Genomic DNA, 26490 nt, shown 5'->3' on the forward strand with positions numbered 1-26490 from the left:
CGGTGCATTTTAGTTAATGTCTACTGGAACTTACTCTGCCCCTTTGAAATTTCAGTGGTATTGTTCAGCTAATAAAGCTAAAGAAATGTGGGTATTTATAACAATCTTCTTGTGATGCAGCTATCTGTTCCCAGACGGGCGAAGTTATAATCCCGATTTGACAGGATTATGTGAACCCACGCCACACGATCACATAAAAGTCACACAGGTATGTTGCAGAATCTGTCAGCTGTGTCGTAATTTCCACTTCCCTCAGTATCTCATCTAGCAGTGATAATAAGTTTATATTAAAATGCGAGAAAGAAATTCATAGGAGTGAAAATACGTTGTTGATAGAAGGGCTTAGATGAAGAACAGGATAATAATCGTTTGAACTCTAGCACTGGTTGTGACGCAGATGGCATGGCTTGGAAAATTTTGTTTATTCTAAGCCTCTTCCAAGTGAGAAATGTTATTTCTAATAACAGTTATTAAAGATTTTTCTGATATTTATGTTACAGGTTTCTGTAGCTTGGTGTTTCCTTGCTAATAGCAGATGGGAATACAGAAATGAAATCAAGATCAAATGATAATTTTGAAGCCTGAATAGGAATGGTACAGTTCGTTCACAGGTCCAGGAGGAAAAGCGTAGTTCATATATCACAAAGATACCAGTTCCAGGGTCTCTCTCCTTTCTTCTTTGTCTATTGTGCAAATTAAAAGAAAGATCAGAGAAAAGCAACAGAAATAATTAAGCGCCTAAAGGGAGTCACTTTGCAAAGAAAATTAGAATATGTAGATGTGTTTGTCTTGTTAAGTGATGATGTGATAAACCAGTGTTGCAGGTGTTTGATACTCAAGTAACAGGAATTAGCCACCACAGGACAAACACTTGATTAAAAATGTAGCTGAAATGAAGGTTCAGGTATACTGTGTAGAGCGTTTTTCCTGACAGAAGCATCTGGAAGTCTTGAAAGTCAAGAAGAGGCACCAGACCAGGTCCCAGCCATGCTGTGGCAGGTGGGCTCCTGTTTCTGCCGAGCAGAGTGGGTGACCCGAACCTGCCGCAGTTCTGGGCGCTCCGTGCGCTCCATCCCCAGAGGTGCTGTAGAAGAGAAGTATCCGTTACCGTCACTGGTACTGTCAGGAATGCCGTTGTGAAAATACCTGTTTCCTAAGTAAGAGAATGACTAAAAACAATTGCCTGAAGAAAGCCTTGAGCCCTTCCACCTCTCTGACTTCTTAAAATAGCAACGAGAGAGTAATGCAGAGGCGTTAGCTGTTTGTGCTGCACGGAACACTTTTCTATCCCCGTATCCTTAACTTTTCCCCAAGGAAAGGAAAAGCAGCTTAGCCAGTCTGAGTGTTTACCTTGTTCCTCACAGACCAGTCGTGGTGTATTCTGAATTCGCTGACGGAACCCAGTTGCTTCTGAACTGGGAGCTGTGAGGGCACCCTTAGTGCTAGTGGTAATTCAATGGATTCTGAACTGTGTGAACGGTGCCTTAAATAATACGTAACTGCAGGAGTTTAAAGCTGTCACTAGAGCTGCTTGAACTAAGAAAAGATGGTGTAAAGTGGCTGCAGGGCTGGGCTGCTGCGGATGGAGTCTTTGCAAGAGCTCCACTAAAGATGCAGAAGCATCTTTAGTACGTACTGACTACAGCTGCAGATACGAGCTGTCTTTTTTCTTTTCTCTCAGGTTTAGCCTTCTCTCCCCTCCCTTTACTCACCAGTAGCTACTTACTTTCCTGTGTCCTGGATTCCACTTATTTTAAGCTTTGAAAACAAACAAAAAGCTTGATTTTGACACAAATGCATTTGATTCCTGGTTCCCCAACAATACCTAATTCTAGAAAACTATTCTGGACTCAAGTTTTATCTATTACTTATTCCTCCTGAAGGTGTTTTTATACCTTTGTGTCAGTCCTGTAAGGACAATAAGCCCGGGCTGCTGGGTGCGCGGCTCGCCGTGCCACCCCGGGGAGCGTTCTTGCCTTGACAAGGGTTGTTTGCTTCTGCTGACCATCCTGCCGCGCTGCATCATTGCTGCGTCGAAAGCCCTCTTGCTTGTCAGTTTCCAACCCGATAACCTCTGTTAGTCCCAAACTCAGGCCTAGCAAGGGAAACGCCCATTTTTTTCCCCCGCTCATCACTTAATTTCTCACTTAGAGCTGTGTTCTTTATCTTTCTCTTAACCGAGACCAGGATGTATGCCTTGTACAGCAGTTACACGTGAGCAGACTTTGGAAAAGCTAATAGGCACAGATATTTTAAGCTTTTTTGGTAGCAGCTATTGTAGTATATCATGGGCTTGAAGAAGCAAAAAAAAAAAGTAAGGTGTTTCAGTAATCTTAGTGTGGCTTTTAAATACATCAGTAGGAGTACTTCCCTTCACTACTAAGTAAAGCCAGTTGGAAAACCAAGGACTTGGAGGAAATGTGGTATACCCTGTGTACAAATCTCAGTAAAGAAATAACCACTTCACTCTCTTTTGTTACAGGAGCAGTACGAATTGTACTGTGAAATGGGCTCCACTTTTCAGCTGTGTAAAATCTGTGCCGAGAATGACAAGGATGTGAAGATAGAGCCTTGTGGACACCTCATGTGTACGTCGTGTCTGACAGCGTGGCAGGTACTGTCGGGGCTCAGCTGGTGCGGAAGGGGGTGGGTTTCTCTGTTACATCCCTGTTTACAGTGCGGGTATATGTTTACTCCTCCAGTTACTTACAGTTACTCAGTAAGATGGTTCAGGGACATACATACATATTTAAAATTATAAATGTTTTCATTTTTTGGACCAAGATCTGGGTCAGGAAGCTCCAAGAATCATTAAAATCTGACTTGTCGGCTTGCCGAGGCCACTTACTGACTGCTGCAAAGTGGCAGCTCTTCCCTGAGCGCAGGATCTACGCGGCTGGCGAAGGCTGGCGCCTGGTGCCCGGCCAGCCTGCCCGGGCGCTTCGTGGTGCCGTCAAAAGGCACGGAGGGGACAGCTGGGCGCTGGGAGCGGGTGACGGAGAAGGCAACGTTTTGTAAGGAGATGGGATGTCTTTGGGAGGAGGATTCAGTCAGTACTTCAAGTCATGAAACAGCCTATGGGACAGCACGCTCAGGATGCTTGTGCTTCATGTTCACAGCATGCAAAGCACTAGATGGCCTAGCTTTACGCTGGGGTTGTTGGGGTGAGAGGTTGAGTGGAGGGGAAACCCTGATCTCTCAATGTCATTTACAGAAGATTCTGAAACCCACACGAGACCCTCTGGTGACACAGGTCGGTGTGTTTTGTCCAGCTTGTTCATGGACATTGCCATCTGTGGGGGAGGGGGGGCTGGTGCCTTTAGTTCAGCGCAGGCCACAAGCATTGGACTTAAGAATTAAAGGCAGAGGCCATTCCTTGTTACAGCTTCAGACTCTCCCCTGACGGGTGCTCCTGGGACTGCTCTGCCCCCTTCCCCTGCCCCTGTCCTCTTCTGTGGGGAGGAGTAAGGGCCATCCCGTTCGCAGATGGTCCACCATTAGGCACCAGTCCTTGGTTACAGATGAGGCGAGAAGAGTAGAAAGAATCCATAACTCTAGTCCATTTTTGACCTGGGTTTAAATGAGTTAATTCAGTTAATGTGTTTTCATTCTCATATTTGAGAGATGACATACAGGACTAAATTTTTTTCTTTTCAGATTCCTAATTAAGAAATCATCACTGGCAGGACAACACGATTTATCAGAAGTATCATTTGAGTTTTTCTTCCCTTAGCAATAAAGCTTGCTGACAAGGGAGTGTTCGTTCTCAGTGTCTGACTTTGTGTTCTTCCTGAAATTTGAGTTTGCTGCTCCAAACACAAATCTTTCAAATTGTCCGCAGATCAGAAATTCTGAGAAAATTCCATTTTAGACATACCTGAATAAGAATATTTATTTCAGTACTAAGCAGCTGCTGAGCTGGAACAGTACTTCTCATCTCAGGAGTACCCTTCCTCTGTTCTTACCAGTTTCGTTCTGAATGACAAACATAGAGATGTAACTATGTTAAGCTTTCACTTAAAAAAAAATCTGAAATTCTGAGGTCTGTAGCTTTTTGGGCTTTTTTTGGTGGGTTTTTCTTTGCTTAGCTGAAAGGACTAAGCAAAAAGACTGAAATCTTTGTACCTTTGGTTGCTGGGTGTCTCACAGCATGGTAGCAGCATGTTCTAGTCTTGTGCCAGTGATGTGCTCCAGTTCTGGAGACTTCAGAAGCTAAGGTGGTCAGTGCTTTGGCCAGCGGTAGGGGTTCAGGAAGAGGACAACAGAGTATTGTAGGCTCAGAGAACTGGTGTGTTTGAAAGCATCAAGCTTCATCAGAACATTGCAACCAGCTGTAATCAGCCAGGTACATTTTGGACTTCATTACAATTTTAACTTTTGTATAATTAGCGAGGCAATGAAGAAATATTGCACCGTAACAGCATCAGCTGTTGCAGGCTCCTGGTGGGCTAGTGTCTAATTGGAAGCATAATGGCTCATTAGGTGTGCCTCAAGAGGTCCAAGACAGATGTTTTCACTAAGCAGAAAAAAAATGAGTAAGTAACATCAGACCTGCACAGAATGCTAAGGGTGGTTTGGAGTTGTTCACCTTTATGGAGATCAGCCTCTCAAATAAGACTTACTTTAGCTGTGTCCTTTTTGTGTTATGCAACAGGAGTAAAATATCATTTTCTTCCACAGAAATCTATTCATGTCTAAAAATACGACACGTCTGGACTTGATTCTAAAATCATATGGGCATATATGCTGCACTGTGAGGTTCACAATAGCTATCCTCTCAGTGTTGTAAATAACCCTTCTGTGGGCATGGACAAACATGTATTCATACAGACATCTCGGATCTCTGCTTTAATTCCCCAGCTGGTACCATACAGTTGATTACAAGTGTCTGCTGTATATACACACCATATGTATATATACATATGTATATTGGTTCCCCAATATATTTTGGTGAACTTAGTGCTTCTGAAAAAGAGAGGAAGGAAGCTGCTAGTGCAGAACTAGCTGATAACACAGATATGATAAGGCCTTGAAAATGAAGAGTTCTGTGCCTTGTCTGTAAGGCTGTTTTTAGAAAATGAAACTGTAAAGAATTGCGTGCGTAAGGGAGGACTTATGTTCTACAACAGTAGGTCCATATAATTTGCAGGCACTCTTAGACATAGTAAGTGATGTTTAGTAGTCCTTTGTAATTAGGATGCAAGGCTGCTAGAAGTAGGTTACATATAAAAATCCAGTACTAACCATGCAGATAGGCATGACTTGTCAGGAGACATCCTTTATAGATATCTGCCCTTGGGATACGGTTCTTCTGCAGACTGTAAAATCATCTGTCAATTTAGTAAGACTGGCAAGTGTCAAGATAAAAATAATCCTGGAAAAAAATTTAAATCTTCTCCTTAGAAATCAAAAAGCTGTGCTTGCTTAATGGTATTTCAGGATAGGTAGGTTTAGAATTGATTTTGGGGTTTGTGTCATTTTAGCTTTCTGTCTACCTGACTGCAAATATGGCACAATGTGATTTCTCAATTCAGATTGAGTTATCTTGATCTCTCAAAAAGCTTCAGGGCTCTTTTGGGTATGGTTTTCCTTTCCTTTTTTTTTTTTTTTTTTTTTTTTTTTTTTTTTTTTTTTAAATAAAAATAAAAATCAACTCTGCATTGTGTCTCTTGATGGAAAAATTTCTTTATAAGTGCTTGAAAGACTTCTCTCCAATTTTTTTTTTTTTTGTTCATTACTAGCCTGAAATCTACTTTAAAGGCTTTTTGGTTACTTCTGACAAGGAAAAAAGTATTTCTGAAATTAGTAAAAGGAATGAAAATACGGCTACTTGAAAATCATTTAACACATTGTACTGCTTAGAAGTTAAAATTCAACTAATTCTTTTTTCTTATAACATGTGAAAATAGTTCCTTGTTTAGGTAATTTATTGAAAATATTGTGCAAGCCTCTGGTTTGTTACTTAAACATGTCAAAAAATGATTGTAGCTTTAGGTGTTGGATATGCATATCGCTAAATGATGGCAATATCTGGACTGTATATATGTTCTTTAGAGAATAACAGCTGCATACCCTGAAGCTCATCTGCATTTGCTAACTCAAAAAGAAGTGCTTTATATAATAAAATACATTATATCTACGCACCTCGCCTTCCTTCTTCTGAAGAAATAGAAAAATTATATTCTGAAAGGCAAGGTGTTGTCTCCTGACCTCTAATACTAAGACAATTACAATTTTGGTGCTTTGTAGAGCTACCGGTTGCATTTTTATTAGTTATTTTTAAGAGAAGCTTAATGTTTGTAAGAGAGCGAGCTCTAGAAGTGCAGTCATGTTACCATTTACTATAGTTCAATATCTGTGAACTTGTTCCTGTTCACTCCAGTCTGTCTTTACAAGCTCTTAGAGACCCGTTAAGGGCATTTTACTGCTTTTTAAATTACTTGTATTTTTAAGTTTTAAACTTTTATGTACTTTTTTGTCTTGCTGTAGGAATCCGATGGCCAAGGCTGTCCCTTCTGCCGCTGTGAAATCAAAGGAACTGAACCAATCATTGTGGATCCCTTTGATCCCAGGGATGAAAACTCCAGATGCTGCAGTATTATTGATAGCTTTAGTATGCCCATGTTGGACTTGGATGACGACGATGATAGAGAAGAGTCTTTGATGATGAATCGCTTGGCTTCAGTGCGAAAGGTAAATACTCAAGTACCGTACAACAGATAAAGCTGTATGTTTGTAAATGAAGCTGCCAGTAATGTTAAACAACAAGAGGTTTCGCTTCACGCTCTGCGTTCCAGCAACTCGCTGGACAGTTCTCTGGTTGAAAAAACAAAATGCGTCAATGTTGCAGCAGTAACACTGAAGTTGAATAGGAGAAAAAAAAAACACATTTCCAGATTCTCAGCTGATATGAAGCGACTTAACTCTGTTTATAATGGAGGAAGCTTGAGTTTGCACAGCTGAGGCTTTTACCCAGATTACGCTGCATGGAGAGTTCCCTGAATTTTTATTTGTAAGGAGCAAAAAAATTCATGTATACAGAATATATTATTAGTTTTCTGCATGTGTGTATATACATATGCACAGAATGTTTTAGGATTAAACTTGAATTTCTAAGTATTATTAAATATTATTGCTTTGTAAAGGTGACTTGGAACCCAATTTGTATCGTACACAAGTAGCTTTTAATTATGTTTTATGTGAGTTGTCTATGACTTTTTACCCCTCTATTTTTAGTATTCAGTACTTTTAGTGGGAAAAATGTATCTGAGATTATTCATAGTGACTTTGTGTTTCAGGATGGTTCTTTGTCCTGAAACTATGTTAAATTCTGGTATTTTTCTTTGGTTGCAGGGGATTTTATTACTGATAAATAAGCACAATAGTTAACACAAGTTTATTTTATGTTGGTAGTTTTCACTGTTATATTTTAGCCTGGACTAGATGTTGTCATAGGCCACGCAACACTGAATTACAGTGCATTTTCTGTATTTTACCTTTTACTAAGGTCATCTAGATTGAATAGTTTCCTTGGAATTAATTCTGTAACATCTTACTCTTCCATTTCCTTATCACTGTATTTGTAAAAAAAAGTATGTTTCACTCTTGTATCTGAGGGTATCTGTCAGTTAATATACATACTTCTGATATCCTTCCTAACCTCTTAAGTCATATGAATCATTTTTGTGTTGTGCATGTAATAGAGCATGGCCCACTCCTGGGAACAGTTTATCCTTCCTCCCTGGACTGAAATTGCAGTCTGCAGCCTGACCTCTGTGAGATAGCCTGGAATTGATGGGCTTTTATAACACTATCACTTCCATGATAAGGCAAAAATGCATTATGCTTTTATCAAAAGAAGGAACAATAGGCTTTACTATAAGTAGTCTTGTTTTCAGTATCCACCGAGTGCTTGAGTGCTTTGCTGCTTGCTATTTTTATATCACTAATTTCATTGTTCGGTGAAAGAAACATAATTATCCCTGAAGTTTAGGAACAGCGTTTTCCACTGTCTGTTAACCTCTTGAAGTCCTTACTTGAAAATGTTGAGTTATCAGGCCATTTGGTGATTCTTACCTTCTGTTTTCTCCTTAAAATTGTTACCAGTGGTTGTACAGGGATGCTCTTAATCACCCCGCCAGTGTGGGACATGGCATTATTTATATGCAACTTCTTTTAGTGCTGCCTTCATCAGCCATGTCCATTTCTTCTAATAATTTCTTTTTCCCGCAAAAGCATTTCTTCAGAGCCTGCTAGAAGAAATTCTTTTTTTCTTCTACGACATTATGTAGGCTTTTTACTTTTTTTTGAATTTTTCCTTTGTTCCTTGTTAATGCTGTTAATGTGACCATGGTACTGCCTGATGGCTGTCTGTTGTAGCCGTTGGATTTGTTGAAGCAATAGAAGTTAGATGGCAAAGACAATAATTTAGTTCTTGCAGCTTACCTGCTGATACTGTGCTTACTGTGTAATCCCAGGGAACACATCTTTCAATTCTTATTTTATTGCAGGGTTTGTCTCATACTTTCTCAACATAAAGCTGCTAAATCCTTGAAAATCAAATGGGCTGATTTTGTCTCAAATCACCTGGCCAGACCACGTGGTATTACTGGGAGTAGCCGCCTTTGTGGCGTGCCTGGCTAGTAGTGAGCTGAGGCGGTAAACCTGCTGGAAGAGGAGAGTTCCAGCGGCGTGGAGTCCTGATAAAAGTGACCGTGGAGCTTCACTGGGGGTTGCAGAACTGTTCAAATCAGTCCTTGTTGTCCTGAAAGCCTTGTGAGAGGGGCACTGTTAGCACGTTTCTAAGCTGTTACTACCAGTTTGCACTGTCTTTGGGACCTGTATTGGACAGATATTCCTAATGCAATGAAAGCTGCAGCAAGCTCCTTGCAGGAGCACACACAGCGCAGTCAGGTTCGTCGCTGATTAAGGGGCCTGGGTGGGTTTTCAAGTGTTCTCCTCTTGGCAAAATGAAAAGCTGAAAAACCCTTTCATGGAATTGTCACAGAAGACACAGATTTTTGTCACCTGCTGTACCTCTATGAATTATGAATGTAAGTTGGGTATCGGAAGAAGACCAGTTCTGCACTTTATCGCTCTGTCTCTGAAGCGTGCTCACTAACTGTAAGAGGTATCTGAATTAAGTCCCTGAGGAACCTCAGACTCGAAATTGCTTTAAGGAAAAGAATAGTCACGAAGCTACTTACTCATTCTTTAATGGAATGAGTAAATGGATACACTTTAAGAAAAGAGACTCACTCTTGCTAGGTAGGTGTTGTGTGTGAGTCAGCAGCAGCAGATCAGCTGCAACGGAGGCTTTAGCGAAACTCACTGCAATTAGTCTGTTTATCTGCCTCATCAAGCAGCTTATTCTTTTTCATTACTAATTTGTCTTTAGATACTTCTTTATGAAAGAAAGATGAAGAGTCGTGCCAAAGCCTCTGTTAATTGTCTCATCGCTGAGAAATTTCCAGTCCCGTGGTATGAGATTAGCGACGGCAGTTACTGCCCGAAGCGATCCTTTTCTCGGCTCCATCCATTTGTGCTAGCCAAGCACAACGTTATGAAAGGCACGTTTAAAAAAATGTGCAGATTACAGGCTCACGTAAATATTAAAAATGGCTTTTTCCATTTTTAAAGAGGGCATTTGAGTCCCTGGTAGACTGATTTTTCTTTATTTTTATTTATTGTTCCATAATGCTTAATATCCCATTATCCCAATGAATTATCTGTCACTTTACCTTGTATGAGATATTATGTGATACACTTTTAAAAAGACAGAAAGGAAATAATGAAAATGCATAGTGCAGGAGTTCTTGTTAAAAAGTAAATAATATTGAATTCATAAGTGCTAAGGTAAAGTTTGATCCAAATAATACTACATGAAAATGTAGAGGAAGGCCTTAGCAGTATGCAAGACTAATGAGGTTTTCAATAGCTTAACATGAATTAACATTCTCTAAAAGTACTTTCTTCTAACACTAGATGAAGTTACCTTGTCTGGGGAGTTACAGTCTTCTCTGGAATTAATTTCCTAGCTGTTGAATGCACCGAAGACTGACTTTGATTCTGTTACTTTAAAATAGTTACAGGAAATTGTCAGACTGGGGGAGGCACTGTTTGTCATGAGTAGGCGTCCTCCAGCAGATGAGTTAGCTCAGGTTTAACAAATCATGGCAAAAGACGTTGGCTCTCAAAATATGGGAGGAGACTGTGTTTTTCACTGCTCCTCCTCATTTCCAAAGTATTAGATTGTCCTGGCAATGAAAAAAAGCATATATTATGTAGTAATAGTGTTTTTAATTCCATGATACAAAATACAGGAATATGGAAATAAACACTTCAAGTACATATCCAGGTATTCCCTTCATCTGTGCACTCTTAACTCATACATACCTGTCACTGCCTTCTTCGTGGTGCAGCTGGTTCGTGGGAATGCATTAAAATCCTGCCCCCCCACAGGAGTCCTCAGCTGCTCGGCGGTTCGTACTGGAGCGGGGCAGGAGTGGTGGGCGGCAGCGTGTGCCCCCTGCCCAAAAGTGTGTTGCTGCCGCCCCGGGCAGCCTCTGCTCCCGCGCCCTCCGGCACACGCGTTTGCTTGGGTCAGCAAAGGGAAGATCAAATAAAGGACACACCTGATTGTGAAAAAAATGTTTACAGCCGTCAGCATAAGTGATGTAACTATATCCTCACACAGATTTTTGAGTCCGGATTGTACTGGTCTGTCTTGGTCAAAATTTATCCTAACAAGAAGTAACAAATGCATGAGTTACTCTTATTTGATTATAAATACAGAAACTTCAGGGAACTACTTGGAAATAGAAAATCCACTTCTGGTGTAGGTCTGCGTGGACCTTCCTAGATGTCTTGTTATACAGTTTCTCAGTTCCTGAGTCCACTCCCGCAGGACATCAGCAATCAGGATAATATTCCTCCGTGAGTCACTTGTTAGGATTTGTGTCAAGTGTGCTTTTCAGATGTGCCTGTCTGGCAGAAAGGCGTTGGGAGCTAAACCTCTCCAACCGATAGCCTGGCTTAATACTTCCATCAGAAAAACCTTCATTAGAAACCGTAATGTCAAAAGCAGGCTTATTCTTGAATTCACAGCCACTAGGGGCAAACGGATACCAGTATATCCCAGTAATAAATACATCTGATTAAATAGCACACGTGTGGTCAGCTCCGCAGTACAGTACGGCTGCGAAGTCGGTGACAGCTGCTTCTCCCTCGCAGCAGCCGTGCCAGCCAGATGCAGTCCGTGCTGCTACAAAGGCGTCTGTGTTCTTTTCCTTAATGACATCTTTATTGCTCAGGTCTGCTGCAGCAGGGCTCCTTTGGACGCCAAAGGTCTGTCTTCTGTCACTGCCAGTTCACTTGTACTGCTTTGTGTCTTGCCTGCTTTACTTTTTTGTCACCGTGCTGCTCTCATTACTGCTTTATTTCCAGTGAAGAGAAGATACGCAGAAATCTCCAGTAGGTGACAAACAGAAAAATTTTAAATCTCCTTGTCCTTAGGGAGTCTGTCAGGAAGAGTAGGTGTTGTGTACATCTGTTGGTGCCCTGGTGGCCACATGAAATGCAACCATCTCGTTGGCCTAGCCGTCAGCAAACATCAAATGATGCAGTTGGAGAGGTTGGATGGGGGCTGACAGGAAAAATATGGGATTTTTTATATGATGGGAATACGCTGGAACCCTGATACAGAATGCTGAAGAAAACAGGTTTGTTGATGCAGAGTATTTTGCTTTGGTTTATTTTTAATATCAGTAAACAAGAACTTATAGTCCCAGCAAAGCATTTTCTCTTAGCTAAGCACCAAGTGGTGATATGGATTAGGCTTCCCTGTAGGGGGAGAAACTGATTGTGCTTGCAGCCGTCCTACGCCCCCTCCCCCTCCTTCAAGTTATTCTTTAACCTGTTGGTCATCATCAGTTCCCTTCGGAAATCTCTGGGGCCACAGCGCGTTGTGGGAGTGTTGTGGCTGTAGGCAATAGTAGTGCAGGGGACTGAAAGATGATTTTTCTACTTTGAAACAAAGCGCTGATGTAAGCTTTAATGGAAGCCCTTTCACACCCTTGCTGCTTCTTTCCATTTCATTTTGGCAGTTCTGATTTACCATCCATGGAATATGGTGGGTAGAGATAGCTAAATAACAGACACGTGGAACCAGAAGTTAATCGCATAAATTAAATCTCTTGCTTCAGCAGGGTTAAAAAATATCACGTTTTAAGACTCTTGAACTTCTAAATGAATCTTAATATTTTTCTAGGTTTTTTGTTACTGCCTACTACATATTAGGTGTGTTTTTCAACCACTTGTTTCCGCAAATCTGAAAATCCGTCCCCACTGGGTTTTGGATGTGAATATTCCCATGATTTCTGTCTCTGCTGGAGCTGGACTGTTGTTTTGTTGCTGTAAGAGAAAAGTCTGACACAAATGGCACCAGTGGGCTGACGGAGGGATGAGCTTATCATTTTGATGATTCTTTAGAGCACAGCTGTGTTAGAGGAGGCTGCTGTATAGGAATAGTGTCAGGTTGCACTCTGAGGAAGTTGCATTAATTATTTCCACGGCAATTAGAACATCTTAAATTCCAAACAAATGTTTCCTGTCCAGTCCTCTGCAGTATTTCTTATTTTTCTTATTCTTTGTTTCCGACTCCTATTACATATAGAGTTGTTTCTTAGTTCTCCTGGAGCAATTCCCTGCTGACTGAGACGTGTTGGGGAACACCATAAAATGTAGAGACTTACTGCAAGGCTTTTATTTTAAATAATTGTATCTGTTTGAAGGTGTGACCTGTGTATTAGTTGTTTCAAATAATTCGGGAAATAAATTAATTTTCTGTCTGCTGAAACCAAAGAATTGAATATATTCTATTACATGTCTCTTAGCTTTCAGGTGGAGGTATAACTAAACTTTGAAAATTAATGCCATGAAATGATACAGTGCTTATTGTTCTATTTAAAAGATAGATGCTTTCTGTTAAGGAAAATGAATTGACGTTCAGTTCATAGTCATTTTATAATTGCAGTTGCTCAGGCATGCTTGTGAGATACTTATCTAGCTTAGTTACTCGTCTTTCCATAATATTCAGAGAGGCGAAGCACTTCAGTCATTCATGTGTTTATCCTCATGGACTTCCAGTCAAGGTCAGGGGTATTCACCAATTAAAGGAAACAAAGAAAATTTCAGGGCTGTGTTCAAGCCATTTAGTATGAACATCGTGTGACTCCTCCTTCATTGGAAAGAGAAACTGGGAAACTACTTGTAGCCGTGAAGAGCACAAACCTGGAATTGCTCAGCCTCTTGAAATTGAATGTGTAGTCCTGCTGCTGAGCTTACGCTTGTAGACAAAGTGGTAAGACCTTGGGTATCAACAGAAAATCATTCTGGCCATGGCATTGCACGTCAGCCTTCTAGCTCTTCAGCAGCTCCTCCTCTCTCTCACGTTTTATTGCAAGGTTTATTGCAATATTTATTATTATTGCAAGTAATACTGTGGTAGCTCCTAGTTTTTGAAGCAAATCTGGTGGCAATCTCAATGATGTAGAACAGAATACTAAACTAAGCTGTAGTATACAGCACACTGAGTGAGGAGACTGTTTATTACATCCTTTTCCTGGATCTGCTTTTGAATTTCTGAAGTTTTCAGATGCTTTAATATAGACACCACATGTAAAGAAAGGTAATGTTTATTTGTTTACCTTGTTAAAGAACTTCCTAGTCTCACCCCTGTCATCGCTACGGGTCTGTACAGCATCGGTGGGAAAAAGCTAATGAAATGAGGGGGAAAGTTTTGATCAAAGTGATTTAGCGTAAAGCCGAGTGCATTTTTTGCGATCAGTTTGTCGTGCCTGCCTTAGGAAGCTGGCCGCCTGTTAGCCCCGTAAGGAGTTACGAGGCAGGAGGGCAGGGGTGCCTCGGCACACGCGTGGCCTGAGGCTGATGCTCGGTGTGAATGTCTTCCAGCCACTTGTGCCTACTGTCAGGGAAAGCACGGAACAGCGTAAACAGCCAGGGTTACGTACAGTAAGTACAGTGAAACAAGTACGGTGAGCTCACAGAAACATCTAATTTATGCAGGCAATTAAACTCTGATTGTTTAAAGTGAGCCAGGTGAGGTTCAGGGACTAGTTGCAAAAACAGGTGGAGCCTGGATTGAGGAGTGAGATCTTTGGTTCTAATGAGTTTGAAAGGACAAGTCAAGAGAAAGAAGTATCATAGTTTGTCACTGGGGGGGGAGGAGTGTGTGTATGTGTGACTAATTAGTTCCATATTTGCTAAAATGATAAACTGAATTGTCCTAAAATGATTTGGGTAAATCAACACATAAATAAGGGAAGAATTAATTTCTTTGCCTGCTGACTTACTGATAATTGTGATTTGTAAGTTTTCAGGAGACAGGTACATTCTGTTTTCTATGGAAGTATATGTTGAAAATGGGCTGTGTTTAACAGACAGTAGCATAGATGTCCAGCTTTTACAAGCAATTTACAGAATCTTACATGGAGTGCTCTCTAGTAATAAAAAGGTTATGCAGAGCAGCAGCACTGCAGCAGCGTCTTTGTATGTTAGTGGTTGTTCCCTTTCATATGACAATGATTGCTTGTTTTCTTAAACGAATTACTGGAACGTACATTGTTCTTCTATTTTCATCACAAGTTGACATGGACCTTAGTTAGACTTAGACAGACTTGTAGATTTCTTTTTCAGTAACTGTAAGATGAGCACCGGTACTATTAATTAAAAGAGCAGCAGGGTGTCCGTTATGATAAATTACTGTTAGTAAGTACCTGAAAAATATCGAATGTTCCATCGGGGAATGGAAGTTGTGTACCTGACCATCAGGTAAATAGCAATTGGGTTTTTTCTGTCTTGAAGTGCAATGAGAGGCAGAATTCACCAGTGACGTCCCCGGGATCTTCCCCTCTTGCACAAAGAAGAAAACCACTCCCAGACCCCCTGCAGATCCCCCACCTCAGTCTTCCACCTGTACCTCCTCGTCTGGACCTTATTCAGAAGGGAGTAGCACGGTCACCATGTGCCAGCCCTACTGGGTCACCAAAGGTGAGCCTTACTGAACCATTATTCCTTTATAAACGAAGATTTAGAAATTGTATTGTTTTCAAGGTGAGCTTTGCATGTTTGCTTTGGAAGTTGCACTTCTGAAATTTTCCATGCATGTTTTCTTTTTCGGGAGTTTGCTCTGTCCAAAAGGTCTTTAATTCCTTGTAGCTTAGAAAAACTTTAGATTATATCCACATTGGTTAAGTCCCTTATCTCCTTCAGCTGACTCTGGCGAGCGCCCGTCACACCTTACACAGTCAGATGTTTACGGCTACGTGTGCTGGTCAGATGGGACCTCTGTTTCTCTGTTGATTATACTATAATTGGTTAGGGTCAGAATTTTAAAGACATTGCTAATGGATGAGTTTTGTAGTAAACCCTGATTTTTGAAAATAAATAGAAATTAAAGTTTCCCAAAAATAGATTTCGAGGTCATTATCTTATTAAAATTACATGTTGTGCTCTGATGACAACTTATCCTCAATTTCCACAGCATCCTTACAAGAAAAATATGTGCAGATACACTGCTTTCAAAACCTTAAATAGCATATATTAGGAGTCCAGTTTCAAGGAAAATAATACTGACTCTATAGCTAATAAATTGTATGCTGTGTTTTGTGAAACTAATGATACTCAAGATTTAATGATTTTCTTGGGAGTGGATAAGCATGAAGGAGAACAAATACTAAGTTTCCTCTCTATTGTGAGTTGATCATTTTGTTGTAAGTGCTGTATAGGGAGGGGGAATTAGATTTAAATTTTTCATTTTTAGATGATGAGTTCAAATTCAAGATCAAGACATGACTTGAAAGCTGTGTGCTCATAATAATCCAGTATGAAGAACCCTATCTATTTTTTCAGGTTTTTACTTCAAGCTTGAGAAGCAACCTCTTTTTAAGATTCTAGTGGTTTATAATTTAGAGGGAAAAATAGAAGTTTGAATGGTTTTTCACCACTTCTTCTATTATACAGGGGAATTTATAACACATTGAGGATATATCCTAAATATATGGCACATCCATTAGAAATTAATTCTACAATACCATATTTTTACAAAGTTTGTCTTTTAAAAATCAGCAAATCAGAAATATCAATATTGCTTTAAATTTTCCAGTGATGTTATTTTGGAAATGCCTTTTTTTCCCTTGAAATTTCACTTTAAAAGATAATTGGGGGGATGAAAAGGAAACAAGGTGGGGGCAACAAAGAATAATTTCATACTTTGAAAGAACAAAAAGATGGCAGTTTAGTCCTTCTGAGACTACTGCTTCAGTCAAAAACTTCTCTTTTTCTGCAATGGAAAACTATAATTAACTATAAACTATAACGAAGAATTTGGAGGCAGCCATTATGTTCTTGCCTTGGCAGTGAGAATAACTTTTTCTTAACTAGCAACTGAATTAAACATTTATTGAATACACTGCATATATTGAATAATAACGTATTAATATATTATTATATTGAATATTAATAGACCTGTAGGTAGAATAACTTTTATTTTCAGTCTGAGTAACGTGTTGAGGTGCTGCACGAAGAGGAATGGTGGGCTAACCTGTGGAGCGACAGCAAATGCTGTTGTTACTTTAAAACTTTTGCAACCTCAATCTCTTCAAGTGGTAATATTACGCAGGCTTAGCAGAGTCCATGAAAACTACACCTTCCCAGGGAAATAATCTTCCCTGTATTACTTATAGTAGCTGGTGGTAAGAGAAAAACACTTTGTAAAGACCTGGCCTGAGTGTTATTTTGTAAAATGTTGTTAGTAATTCACTCCTAATGAAAATGTTTTGGGTTTATCAGCGTTTTGCTCTTAGAAGCTGTACAGCTACTGACATATGGTTTATTGGTTTTGTTGTTTTTTTCCCCTAATAACTTGGGTTCCAGCTTTCTAATATTAGTACATGTAATTTTGGAAGACATTTCACCATTTGTGATATGGTTCAATACTGGGAAAGGATGTACTCTGGCAAAGGTCGTTTGCAGATGAGCTAATTGCAAACATAACTGCATCCTGGGTGTGTTACCTGAAACACACAACTGCGGTTCACACAAGCGGGGCACTCTAACCGTAAAGTTATCCCTAGGTACACAATTAAAACAGCAGTAGTTATTTTCTTTTCCCAGTTGCTCCCTAGTCATTGCTTTTTTGTGCTCATTCGCTGTCGCTAAGTCATTTCCTTTTGCACGTGGGTTTTCGTTTGTTCGGGGCTATTCAGCTTCAGGCAGTCTGTTTTTTCCAAACACTCCTCAGAATTCATTTCAGCAGCTGAAGAAGTGATGCAAAGGATTCTGGAAAAAAATGATGGGTCAGATAAACCTGCCTCTGTCCGTTGTCTTTTCTCCCTTCCACTCCTTCCTTGGGTTACTCATGCAACAGCTGACCTGGGGGCGTGCTCTCGGCAGAGAGGGCGAGGCTAACATTTCGTCTGCTTGCAGGTGTTGTTGTGACACCTTGAAAATATCTCGGTTAGAAATGGTAAAGCCATACCTGACCACGAGAGAAATACGCACACCTATATGTAACTTTTTTTTTTTTTTTTTTTTTTTTTTTTTAAACCTGTGTTGCTTAGTCTTCTCCTTGTATGGTGAGGAAACAAGACAAACCTTTGCCAGCACCACCACCTCCCTTGCGTGATCCTCCACCGCCCCCACCGGAGCGACCCCCTCCAATTCCACCGGAGAACAGGATGAGCAGACACCTGCACCACCCGGAAAGCGTGCCTTCCAGAGACCAGCCCGTGCCCCTGGAAGGCTGGTGTCCCAGGGATGTGTTCGGGACAGGTCAGTTGGTAGGATGTCGAATAGGGAGCGATGCTTCTCCCAAACCAGGACTGACTGCGATTTCAAACATAAATGGAAGGCACAACCGCATCGGTTCTGATCCAGGATTTATGAGGAAACACAGACGGCACGAGCTGCCTGCGGAAGGTGCCAAGGTATGAAATGTGCTGAATGTGATGTGTGGGATCCTGGTCTGGGACCCCCCTGCAGCGCTGTCGTGCTGCGGGTAGCGTGCTCTTTGTGCTGGTCAGTGCTTGTCTGCTGTTTCTGAGGCTGTCGTGTTGATCCTTGGTAGTAAGCTGGTCCTAAATCAACAGTTTGTTAATACTGTGATTTTAAAAGAAACAGTACATGAGGGTCTAAGTTACAATTTTAACATGAAATCTTCAAGAAATGGAGAGAAAATTCTAGGTGTGCTATAACCTTTTAGTAAATTATCCATACAGTCGGTGCATGATAATAATAAATCACTGTCGTAGTATAGTTATGTAGTATCTCAGGTCCAATGTGGAAGCATCTTGTGCCAGAATTGTGTATGTGTTTCCTGATGGAAAAGCAGATGTTCCAGTTACCTCTGTCATAGGTGAGGTGGGGACTCAGTAACCTCTTCAATCTGTGATGTGTACAGTACATACAGATGAGGTATACAAATGGACTTAAATTGTCAGATATATTGTGTGCATTAACATAACAAGCTAAATATTCTAAAGGTCAGTTGTGTGGTTCATCAGTAAAACCTCATTTTCAAAAGAGCATTGAATTAGTCATGGTGTTCTGTGTAGTCTAATGGAAAAGATCTAGCCTGCCTTGACCCTTAAGAAAGAGGAAACAAATACATCTGAAGCCAAGTTACATGTGGAATTGCTTATTGCATCTTTACCACTGGCTAGATGTGTAGCATCCTTGAAAGTGCTGAGTGGCCCCAGTATTGCGTTGTTTCATTTGTTATTATCAGCAACATCCTAAACCTTATGCAGGATAATTAGCATTGCAACTCCGTTTATCTTTTACAGTTGCTTACAGTGATGCACATTCCTTCAGCTGAATTTTTCTTTCTTTGTGCTTAAATCAGAGCTCCGTTGTATATTGTTACAACTTGTTCATAGCAGCTTTTGACTTCTCTTGGACAAATGTCCGGTGTAATGTCCGATAATCCATTTTCAGTGCTGAGGGCATTCTGAGTTGTCACTTGCAGCCTTCCCGCTGATTATCTAGCTTGGTTTGCTGGGGACATTGGCTTGTCACCCACAGAAGTATGTCCTCCCGCCCTTGTTGCAGTGTCTAGCATAGATGGCACTAACTATGGTGTTTCTTTTATCAGATGGTGGGGGAAGTGAAGGATCGTTGCTATATGTTAATTGAAGATATCTGGGGGGAGAGTGGAGAGGGAGTAGTTCTGGCGTTAGGTGGCTTCACACAAATTGCAAGTCTTACGGCTGGGAGGCTTAGCTTTGAAAGAGATCAGGTGGTGACAGCCTAAGAAAGAATTCCTAGTTCTGTTTCTGATCAGTTTTATAAAAACAGCTCAGTAATTTATTCATAGAGCAGGCTGTTAGCTCAAAGCTGCTCTTCTTTATTTTGCTTGAAGACTACATAGCTTGTGCTAGGAAGGATGGATACATGGTTAAGTCACGGTAGTTAGAAAGCGTAACGTTTTCTCTCTGTTTGCTTTTCCCAAAGTCACAAGCTATTTAACCTTTCTATCTCCATTTTACATTTTTTTTTCTTATATGGATGTTTTGGTTATTTTGAAAGTATGTTACTGAAATTTAATTAGTATTGGTAAAGAACATTGACATATATGATGAAAGGTGCTTAAGTCCGTGATGTTACATATCATTAGAATGTTCTTTTATCAGCGTTGAGGCAAACCCCCAAAATTTTGCTTACAGCAGGCTGTTGATCAAAACTCTACAGCTTTTCATCTGATTTTGAAAGGACACTGTGTATATATCTTCAATTTTACCTTCATACGACATTCCAGTTGTGGTCTGGCACAGGATTGAAGGTGATGGAATAAATACTTGTCAAATCAGAATAACCACTCTGTGTAGAAGTGCCGTTGTAGACTGAGGGAGTTACACATGTGTTGAACCAAATGCTGCTTTGAACTGTCATCTTCAGGTTATGGATCTAAGCCATTTGGTTAAACGGAGCAGCTGACAACTCGGAATTATTGTTTCAGGCTGTATGCGCATTCATGAATGAAGCATTTAATGAGTTTTCGTCCCTGATTCATATATCAATTATATTATAATCTTTTTGCTATTGGTAAAAACCAAGAATCAGGAAGGCAATCCTGTTACCCACAGGGCAGGGGGTGCATTCTGGCAGGCGCTGTATCACGGAGCTGTAACAAACATCAGTGTGTTTAGCGCGCTGTGCCTGCTGGTTTCCCAGAGTACTTCATCCCTCTCACTTGGATCAGTTTGCTGTCTTGAAATCTTAATTCCCCACCCCCCGCCAGCAGTTCGCCTGTAACTGAGCAGTCCATCTAGTGAGTGTGAAGTGGGACTTCCTTGCTGGCTGAAGCGTTAAGCTAACGTGTTCTCCAGCTCCCAGGTGGGGGTGGGCTGAAACAGGTATGAGGGAGTCACTCCACGTCACACCTCTGCGGTGTGAGCTCCTAGGACAGCCTTTGCCCGTGGCCTTCTCTAGGTCTGTTTGGTACATCCTTGATGATAAACAGGAGGCAATAACCACTGTAACACTTGTGTGATTTTTAGGTCTTTTCAAATGGTCATCTGATAAATGAAGAATATGATGTCCCTCCACGGCTTTCACCCCCTCTTCCAGCTGCCTGCATCATCCCTAGTATAAAGTAAGTTAAGTTCATCTATAAAGGAAATGTGTTAATGAATGTTAAATAATAGCACTGATTCTTTGGTGCTAAAAGAGGAAAGCCAAAAAAAAAAAAAAATTAATTACTATGACTAGGTGATACATTTTCCATGAACTTTAATGTGGTGTTACAAAGGAAATGTAAATTGTATTGATTGAGTGGGAGCAGTTCTAATGTTAACTGCACATACTACATTTTTATAGGAAGAGAGAATGAATTGTGGGAGATCTTACTCCAGACATTTGGCAGTGGGAGCAGATGCTGTCTGGTTTTGCTTCTACTACTGCAGGAGAAGTGTGGTCAGAGCTATTTGTCGCAGCAGATGAGAGATTCCAGGGAAAGCGCTGGGGTAGAGAGTGTGATCTGTGTGTGTCCTGCCCCTCATCTAGCCATGCTTTCTGCTCATGGGGATTTATCCAGGGCTCACACCAGTATCTTGTCTCTGTTGTGGCTAAAACCCAACCAAAGAAAAATGCTTTCTATAATTTCAAGTGGGGTTAACCTCCCTGAGTTCCAGAATATGATTTGGGAAATTTTGTCATTTCCAGTTGCAGACTACTCTTGGTCTTCCAGTAACACGACTGTTGGTTAGGTACCAAGATGCTGCTGTGCATGGCAAGTGTCTTTGGACTCTGAATCACACAAGATATTCTACAGAACAAGAGATACTTAAACTAGAAAGCCTGGAAGTGCTATGATATAGTTTTGTCAATTTTTCATGGCTTTGTAAGGAAATCGAAGCATATCTCAACATTTGATGTTATCCTACAGCTTCTTTCTAGTGCGCTACTTGTGATTCTTGCTGTTAAATAAAATAATTGGGCTGTCATTACGTACTAATACTAAGAATTTTCTCTTTAGTCTGGAGTTTTGCTGTATCTTCAGCACTCATTCCATTGTTGTGCACTTAGCAGTAACATAAAAGACAAATACATTTCAGCATTTCATTAATATGCTGGGGTTTCTCTTCCTGAGCGCTGGAATAAAGGTGCGGTGGGGCGTTGGCTTTTCCGTTCAGAAGCATGTTTCCAAGGGGAGCAGCTGCCAGGTTGAAGTTCTCCATGTTTAGTTGCTTTTCAGAAGCGAATTTCAGAACGTAGTCCAGACATTTCTGTAAGTGCCTGTTGGGATGTAACCTGAGTGAGTTAGGGTATCACAGGAGCACCCTTTGGCTACCTCGTGTCACCCATGCCCTTATCAGCTGAGCTCCTCGGGTTGGCCACCCCTTCCGTGATACGGTGCGAACCCCGGGGTGTCCACGCTCTCAGTCAGAAGGAGAAAGCAACGGCTCTGCTAGACAAACGAAATACTTTGATATTCCAAAGCCAATTGAGCTCCCAAGAGGGGAAGATTCTTACTTTTACTTTGTGTAGCGCTGAAAAAACCAAAACATTCTTTTCATGAATACCCCATTTTTTACTCAGACCTTTGCAAATGGAGCCTAGAATCAAAAGTACAGCACATACATACTCCATACACTGTTCACTGGAGAGTCCAGTAGCAATGTGGACAGGCATGAAATCCATGTCCCACCAGTGCAAAGCTAGGGTGGTCTTCAGCTTGGGCAGAAGAGTCACCTTCGTTACCTGCAGCCTTCTGAACTGAGAACAGATATTTTCCAGCCAAGAGAAAATCTTCATTTGCTAAAAGCAGACTTCTGAGGAAGAAAATAACTCTCATTTCCAGTTTGGTTTTGTACTTACACCTTTTAAAAAATATACAGCATGTTTTAAGTTTTGATTTTTAAAATGTAATGAGTATCAATATATAACATAGGGATCAGAAATTAAAATCATCTGATTAACAACTACTAAAATGTCACATGGAATGGCTGTTAACAACATACAATAATTAATTTTTAGTTTTTCCTCAGAACACGAATGTGTAAATTTAAAATTTTTACTTTTTAAAATTTTTTAAAAATCAAATTAGGCTTTTGTTACCCCTAGAAAATACCCCATAATCTGTACTATCATGTGGCAATATGTGGGTGGAAAAATGGAGGGGGTGGGGGGAGAATTTTCAAAAATAGCAAGTTTAATAAGTTTAATGTTTCCACCAACCATAACAATTGCTTTCCAAAAGGTAACCTAAATAATATTTAGCATGATTTAATTTGAAATGTCGGCAAGAATATTTTTACAGTGTATTTTTCCTCTTGTTAAATTGACTGTGCTAAGCCCGCAGAAATATGTGCAGCCGTACTCCGTCCAAGCTACTCCGGCTTTCCACAGCTGTGCTACTGCAATCAGTCTGGAGCAGGCTTCTCGTTTTTTCCTACTCTCCGATCTCTGCGGAGTTGTGGCTTCAGAGCCAGTTTGCTCCATACAGCTCCGAGGCATTTTATTCTTTCAAGTTACTGTCGTGAGTTTGTAATTCCAAGGGTTGGACTGAAGGATCCACTGAGCGTGTATGTGCTGCCTCATGATTCAGACTGATTTCAGTGAGCCGCCGCTGGAACTTCACAGTTCTAAAATGTCCCCGATTGCCATGTTTGATCAGTTTTACTGAATGCATTACAATTATGACCTTTCTTTTTTTTTTTTTTCTTTCCTAAATTACAGTAATAGAAAAGCACTACTGTCGGTCTTTTTCTGGAAACGGTGCTGATTTGTTTTCATTTTACTAAAAATTGTTACTATTAATTGTACTTCAATAAGGAAATGTTGGGCTCTTGTTAGCCAAGATTGTTATTTTCCACTCAGCCACTACATTGCCGGCCCTACATGTGAAAACAGTTAGTCTTTTATTGGACTGCTCTTAATTATGTCCGTTTATTTTTAGCCGTTTTGATCAAGTTGCTATTTTGTTCTTGAAAAAAATAAGTAAAACTTTTGTGCCAAAGATACAGACACCTTCTTCCCTAAAACTTGGTGATTTTCAAATTGTTTTATTCCTGTGAGTAGATGCTACATCAATAAAAAATTGACCCCTGTGTCTTGAAAGTGCTTTATGCCCCAGTGATATTTTCTGGGAGAGTGTCTGGGGTTTCGAGTATGTAATGAGACACCCAGTTCCGACTGCCTCTTGTAGTGTATGAATACATTGGGCAAATCTAGTTGCTTTGAGGTAGTTGGGGGAAAAGTGGAACTGAAAGGTTTTTATCCTCGTGCTCTCCCTTCTGCCTTGCCAACAGGCTCTGGCGGTGCGATCACGGTTCCAGTAAAGATGACCGCGGCTTGGGAATCCCGGCTGCCTGGACGCGAGGCTGTGCCGTGGTGCCCCCACGGTGGTGCTGGAGGGGCACTGCGGGGGCGCGGGTTCCCCGCAGCCGGGGGGTGATGCGCTGGAGGGCACGGGTCCCTAGCTCATAGCCCGATGGGCCAGTGGATCTGGATGCATCGGGGGTTCTGTGCTAATTGTCATTGCTAATTCTCAGGCTTACTCTGTGGCAAACAGAAAACTGTGTCCTCCTCTGAGAACGAGCGAGAGCTGCTTTGTGTACATCTTGGGTTGCTTGAGGGCCACAAGCAGCTGACAAGCGCTGCGTTGATCCTGTGGTCCGTATCACTTAACACTTCGCTGAAACAGTTTAAGGCATTGCAAGATTAAAGCTTTTGTCCGCACTGTCAGGTAGCACTCTGCGCAGGACAGAAGGGTTGACAGCAGGGAGCTGCTGCCTGTACTGTACGCGTGATGGGGCAGCAGGTCAACTGGCTGTGGTCTGGTCCCATGGATTTCAACAGTCTGTAGTGATCGGGATGTAGTAAGGGCACGCTTGGAGCCTACCTTGTATTTTAGTTTAATCTGAAAGGTGCTCACGTGGTGCGCTCCTGAGTGCAAACCGAAGCGTGGTAAGCGGGGGAGGTCGGAGGGTTCATTTCAGAAGCACGGTCCTGATCCAAACCAAAATACCTGGGACTGCGAGTTCATTATGTCCGAGTCCTGTCAGTCAGTTCACCAGTACATGATGGAAAGGGAATCTTGCCCTGAAATACTTCTGAATGTGTGAGATGCTCGTTTCCCTGGAGCTCTGTTTACAGCTAAGCTGGACATGAGGTGGCCAGGCACAAATGGATTCTCACACCTCTCCTGTTTTGCCTTCGGCCCTTGGTGCTCAGTGGGATAAAAGAGATCGACATCTAGCCTTCTGTTCAGCAACCAGAAACACAAAGTCTTCACCTACCAGAATGTAATTTGGATTTTCAACTTTAAAATATTTCCGCTTAAGTAAGAAGAGGAACTAGAGAATATAGAAACACAGTGTGCATAAATACAGTAAACTGGTCAGCTTTGTATTCCTCTGTACACAAATCTCCTGAAGTTCTAAAAGCAATGAAGTTTTTTAATTAATTATAGAAAATTTCACCAGCTTGATAAACAGATGCCTAAGTTTTGCATGTCTTCACTTCTAATGACAATGTTCATCTGTTTAGTTACAAGAAACTGTGAAATATTTGTCTATTTATCTTACTAGGTGGCTTTCTGTAGTACAATAGTTAGTCTTAGAATAACAGAGATTTAATAAAACAACTTGATCTCAAAGAAATTTCAATAATCACGGAGAAGAGGGGATAGATGTCTACCAGCACAGTGCAAGAGGTTTGGACTCAAATATCATTACAATTGGAGTAAATTAGAAGAATGATACGATTTTTAAAAAAATATGAAATCTGAAATACTAGTAAAATGTTATGAAAGTATAGGACAATTTTAGGTCTCTGATGGAGACTATATTAGCTATATGTTAGTACTCTAACTCTTCTACTGCTTTACAAATCTAAAGCACCTTTCAAATATTATTCGCATAATAATATTTACAACCTGACAAGTATATTCCTTACTTTAAAGGTAGTGAGAGATTTACTAGTGTGAAGGACTTGTCTAAGGCTGCGCTGTATTCAGAAGCAAGAGACTTGAAATTTAGGGCTTTAGTACTACCTCCAAACCAGTGACTTCTTAGCAGAGAAGGGGGATTGATTGTTTTTGCCCAGTAACAGGCTTTGAAGAGGGCTTCAAACAATGCTGCCGACCTGGCTGGGTCAGTATTGGGCATTTCTGTTTGAGATATTAATATCTGAAACATTGCTGTCTGCAGAAGCCAGCAATTCAATTAGTGATTATTTTGAAAAAACACAGGCGCGCGTGCGCCTGTGTGTATATATATGCATACGCATACACATATATGTAACATCTCCAGAACATGCTGGATTGCCATGTAAGAATAGTTGCACATCCACAGAAATGAGAAAATTTATTCTTTGTGGGCCTTCCGACTGTCTGCCTGAGAACACCGCAGAGTTCTTCTTGTCCCGGTGCAGTTTTTACCGTCTGTTCTTTAAATGGCCATAGAGCAGTGACACAAACCTCGTGTCCGCCTAGAAATCAAGGGTGGAAAAAGCAATTTCCCACTGCTGTGTGAAAAGGGAGTTGAAAACTTCAGTAGGGGGGTTGCAGTTCGGTGCCATAAATATTCTTTCCCCCGTCTTTGGCTGGTAGGTCTTTGCAGAAGCTGGTTTCCCATCTTCCGTGAACTTGTTCCTGAAGTCAAAATTATGTGACGGATTGAAGGACGGAGTGTCTGAGAAGTATCGAGGGAGCTCGAGGCTTTGAATGTATCCAAACAAAAGCAGCACACGTGCCCCCTTCTTTCTCAGTTCTTTTTCTTTCTCCATTTTTTTGTTGATTTGTTTATTTAGTGACTGGCTAGTGCTGGTGGTAGGTAGTTATTCCTTTTTGTTCACGGAGTGCCCTGACGTCCTGAAGCCGTGCGGCATCACCTACCGTGTTTCTCCTTTGTGAAGGAGCGTGCTCTGTGTCAGGTGCTGTGTCTGTTGAAAAACTGAGGAGATAGGCAC

At 41.0% G+C, this 26490-nt stretch overlaps 1 protein-coding gene across 3 annotated transcripts in view; it reads left to right on the plus strand.

The window, feature by feature from the left end:
* The window catches only part of CBLB (Cbl proto-oncogene B), a 130054-nt gene that overhangs the window by 87136 nt on the left and 16428 nt on the right, over positions 1-26490 (plus strand). For all 3 annotated transcript variants that reach the window (XM_040583137.1, XM_040583139.1, XM_040583138.1), the window contains exons 8-13: positions 121-208; positions 2483-2614; positions 6490-6693; positions 14884-15069; positions 17640-18005; positions 20577-20671. In XM_040583137.1, coding sequence (XP_040439071.1) covers positions 121-208; positions 2483-2614; positions 6490-6693; positions 14884-15069; positions 17640-18005; positions 20577-20671 — 1071 coding nt within the window. The remainder of the gene's footprint in view (positions 1-120; positions 209-2482; positions 2615-6489; positions 6694-14883; positions 15070-17639; positions 18006-20576; positions 20672-26490) is intronic.

The sequence above is a fragment of the Falco naumanni genome, chromosome 2 (genome assembly GCF_017639655.2).
Source record: "Falco naumanni isolate bFalNau1 chromosome 2, bFalNau1.pat, whole genome shotgun sequence".
Taxonomy (NCBI): Eukaryota; Metazoa; Chordata; class Aves; order Falconiformes; family Falconidae; genus Falco; species Falco naumanni.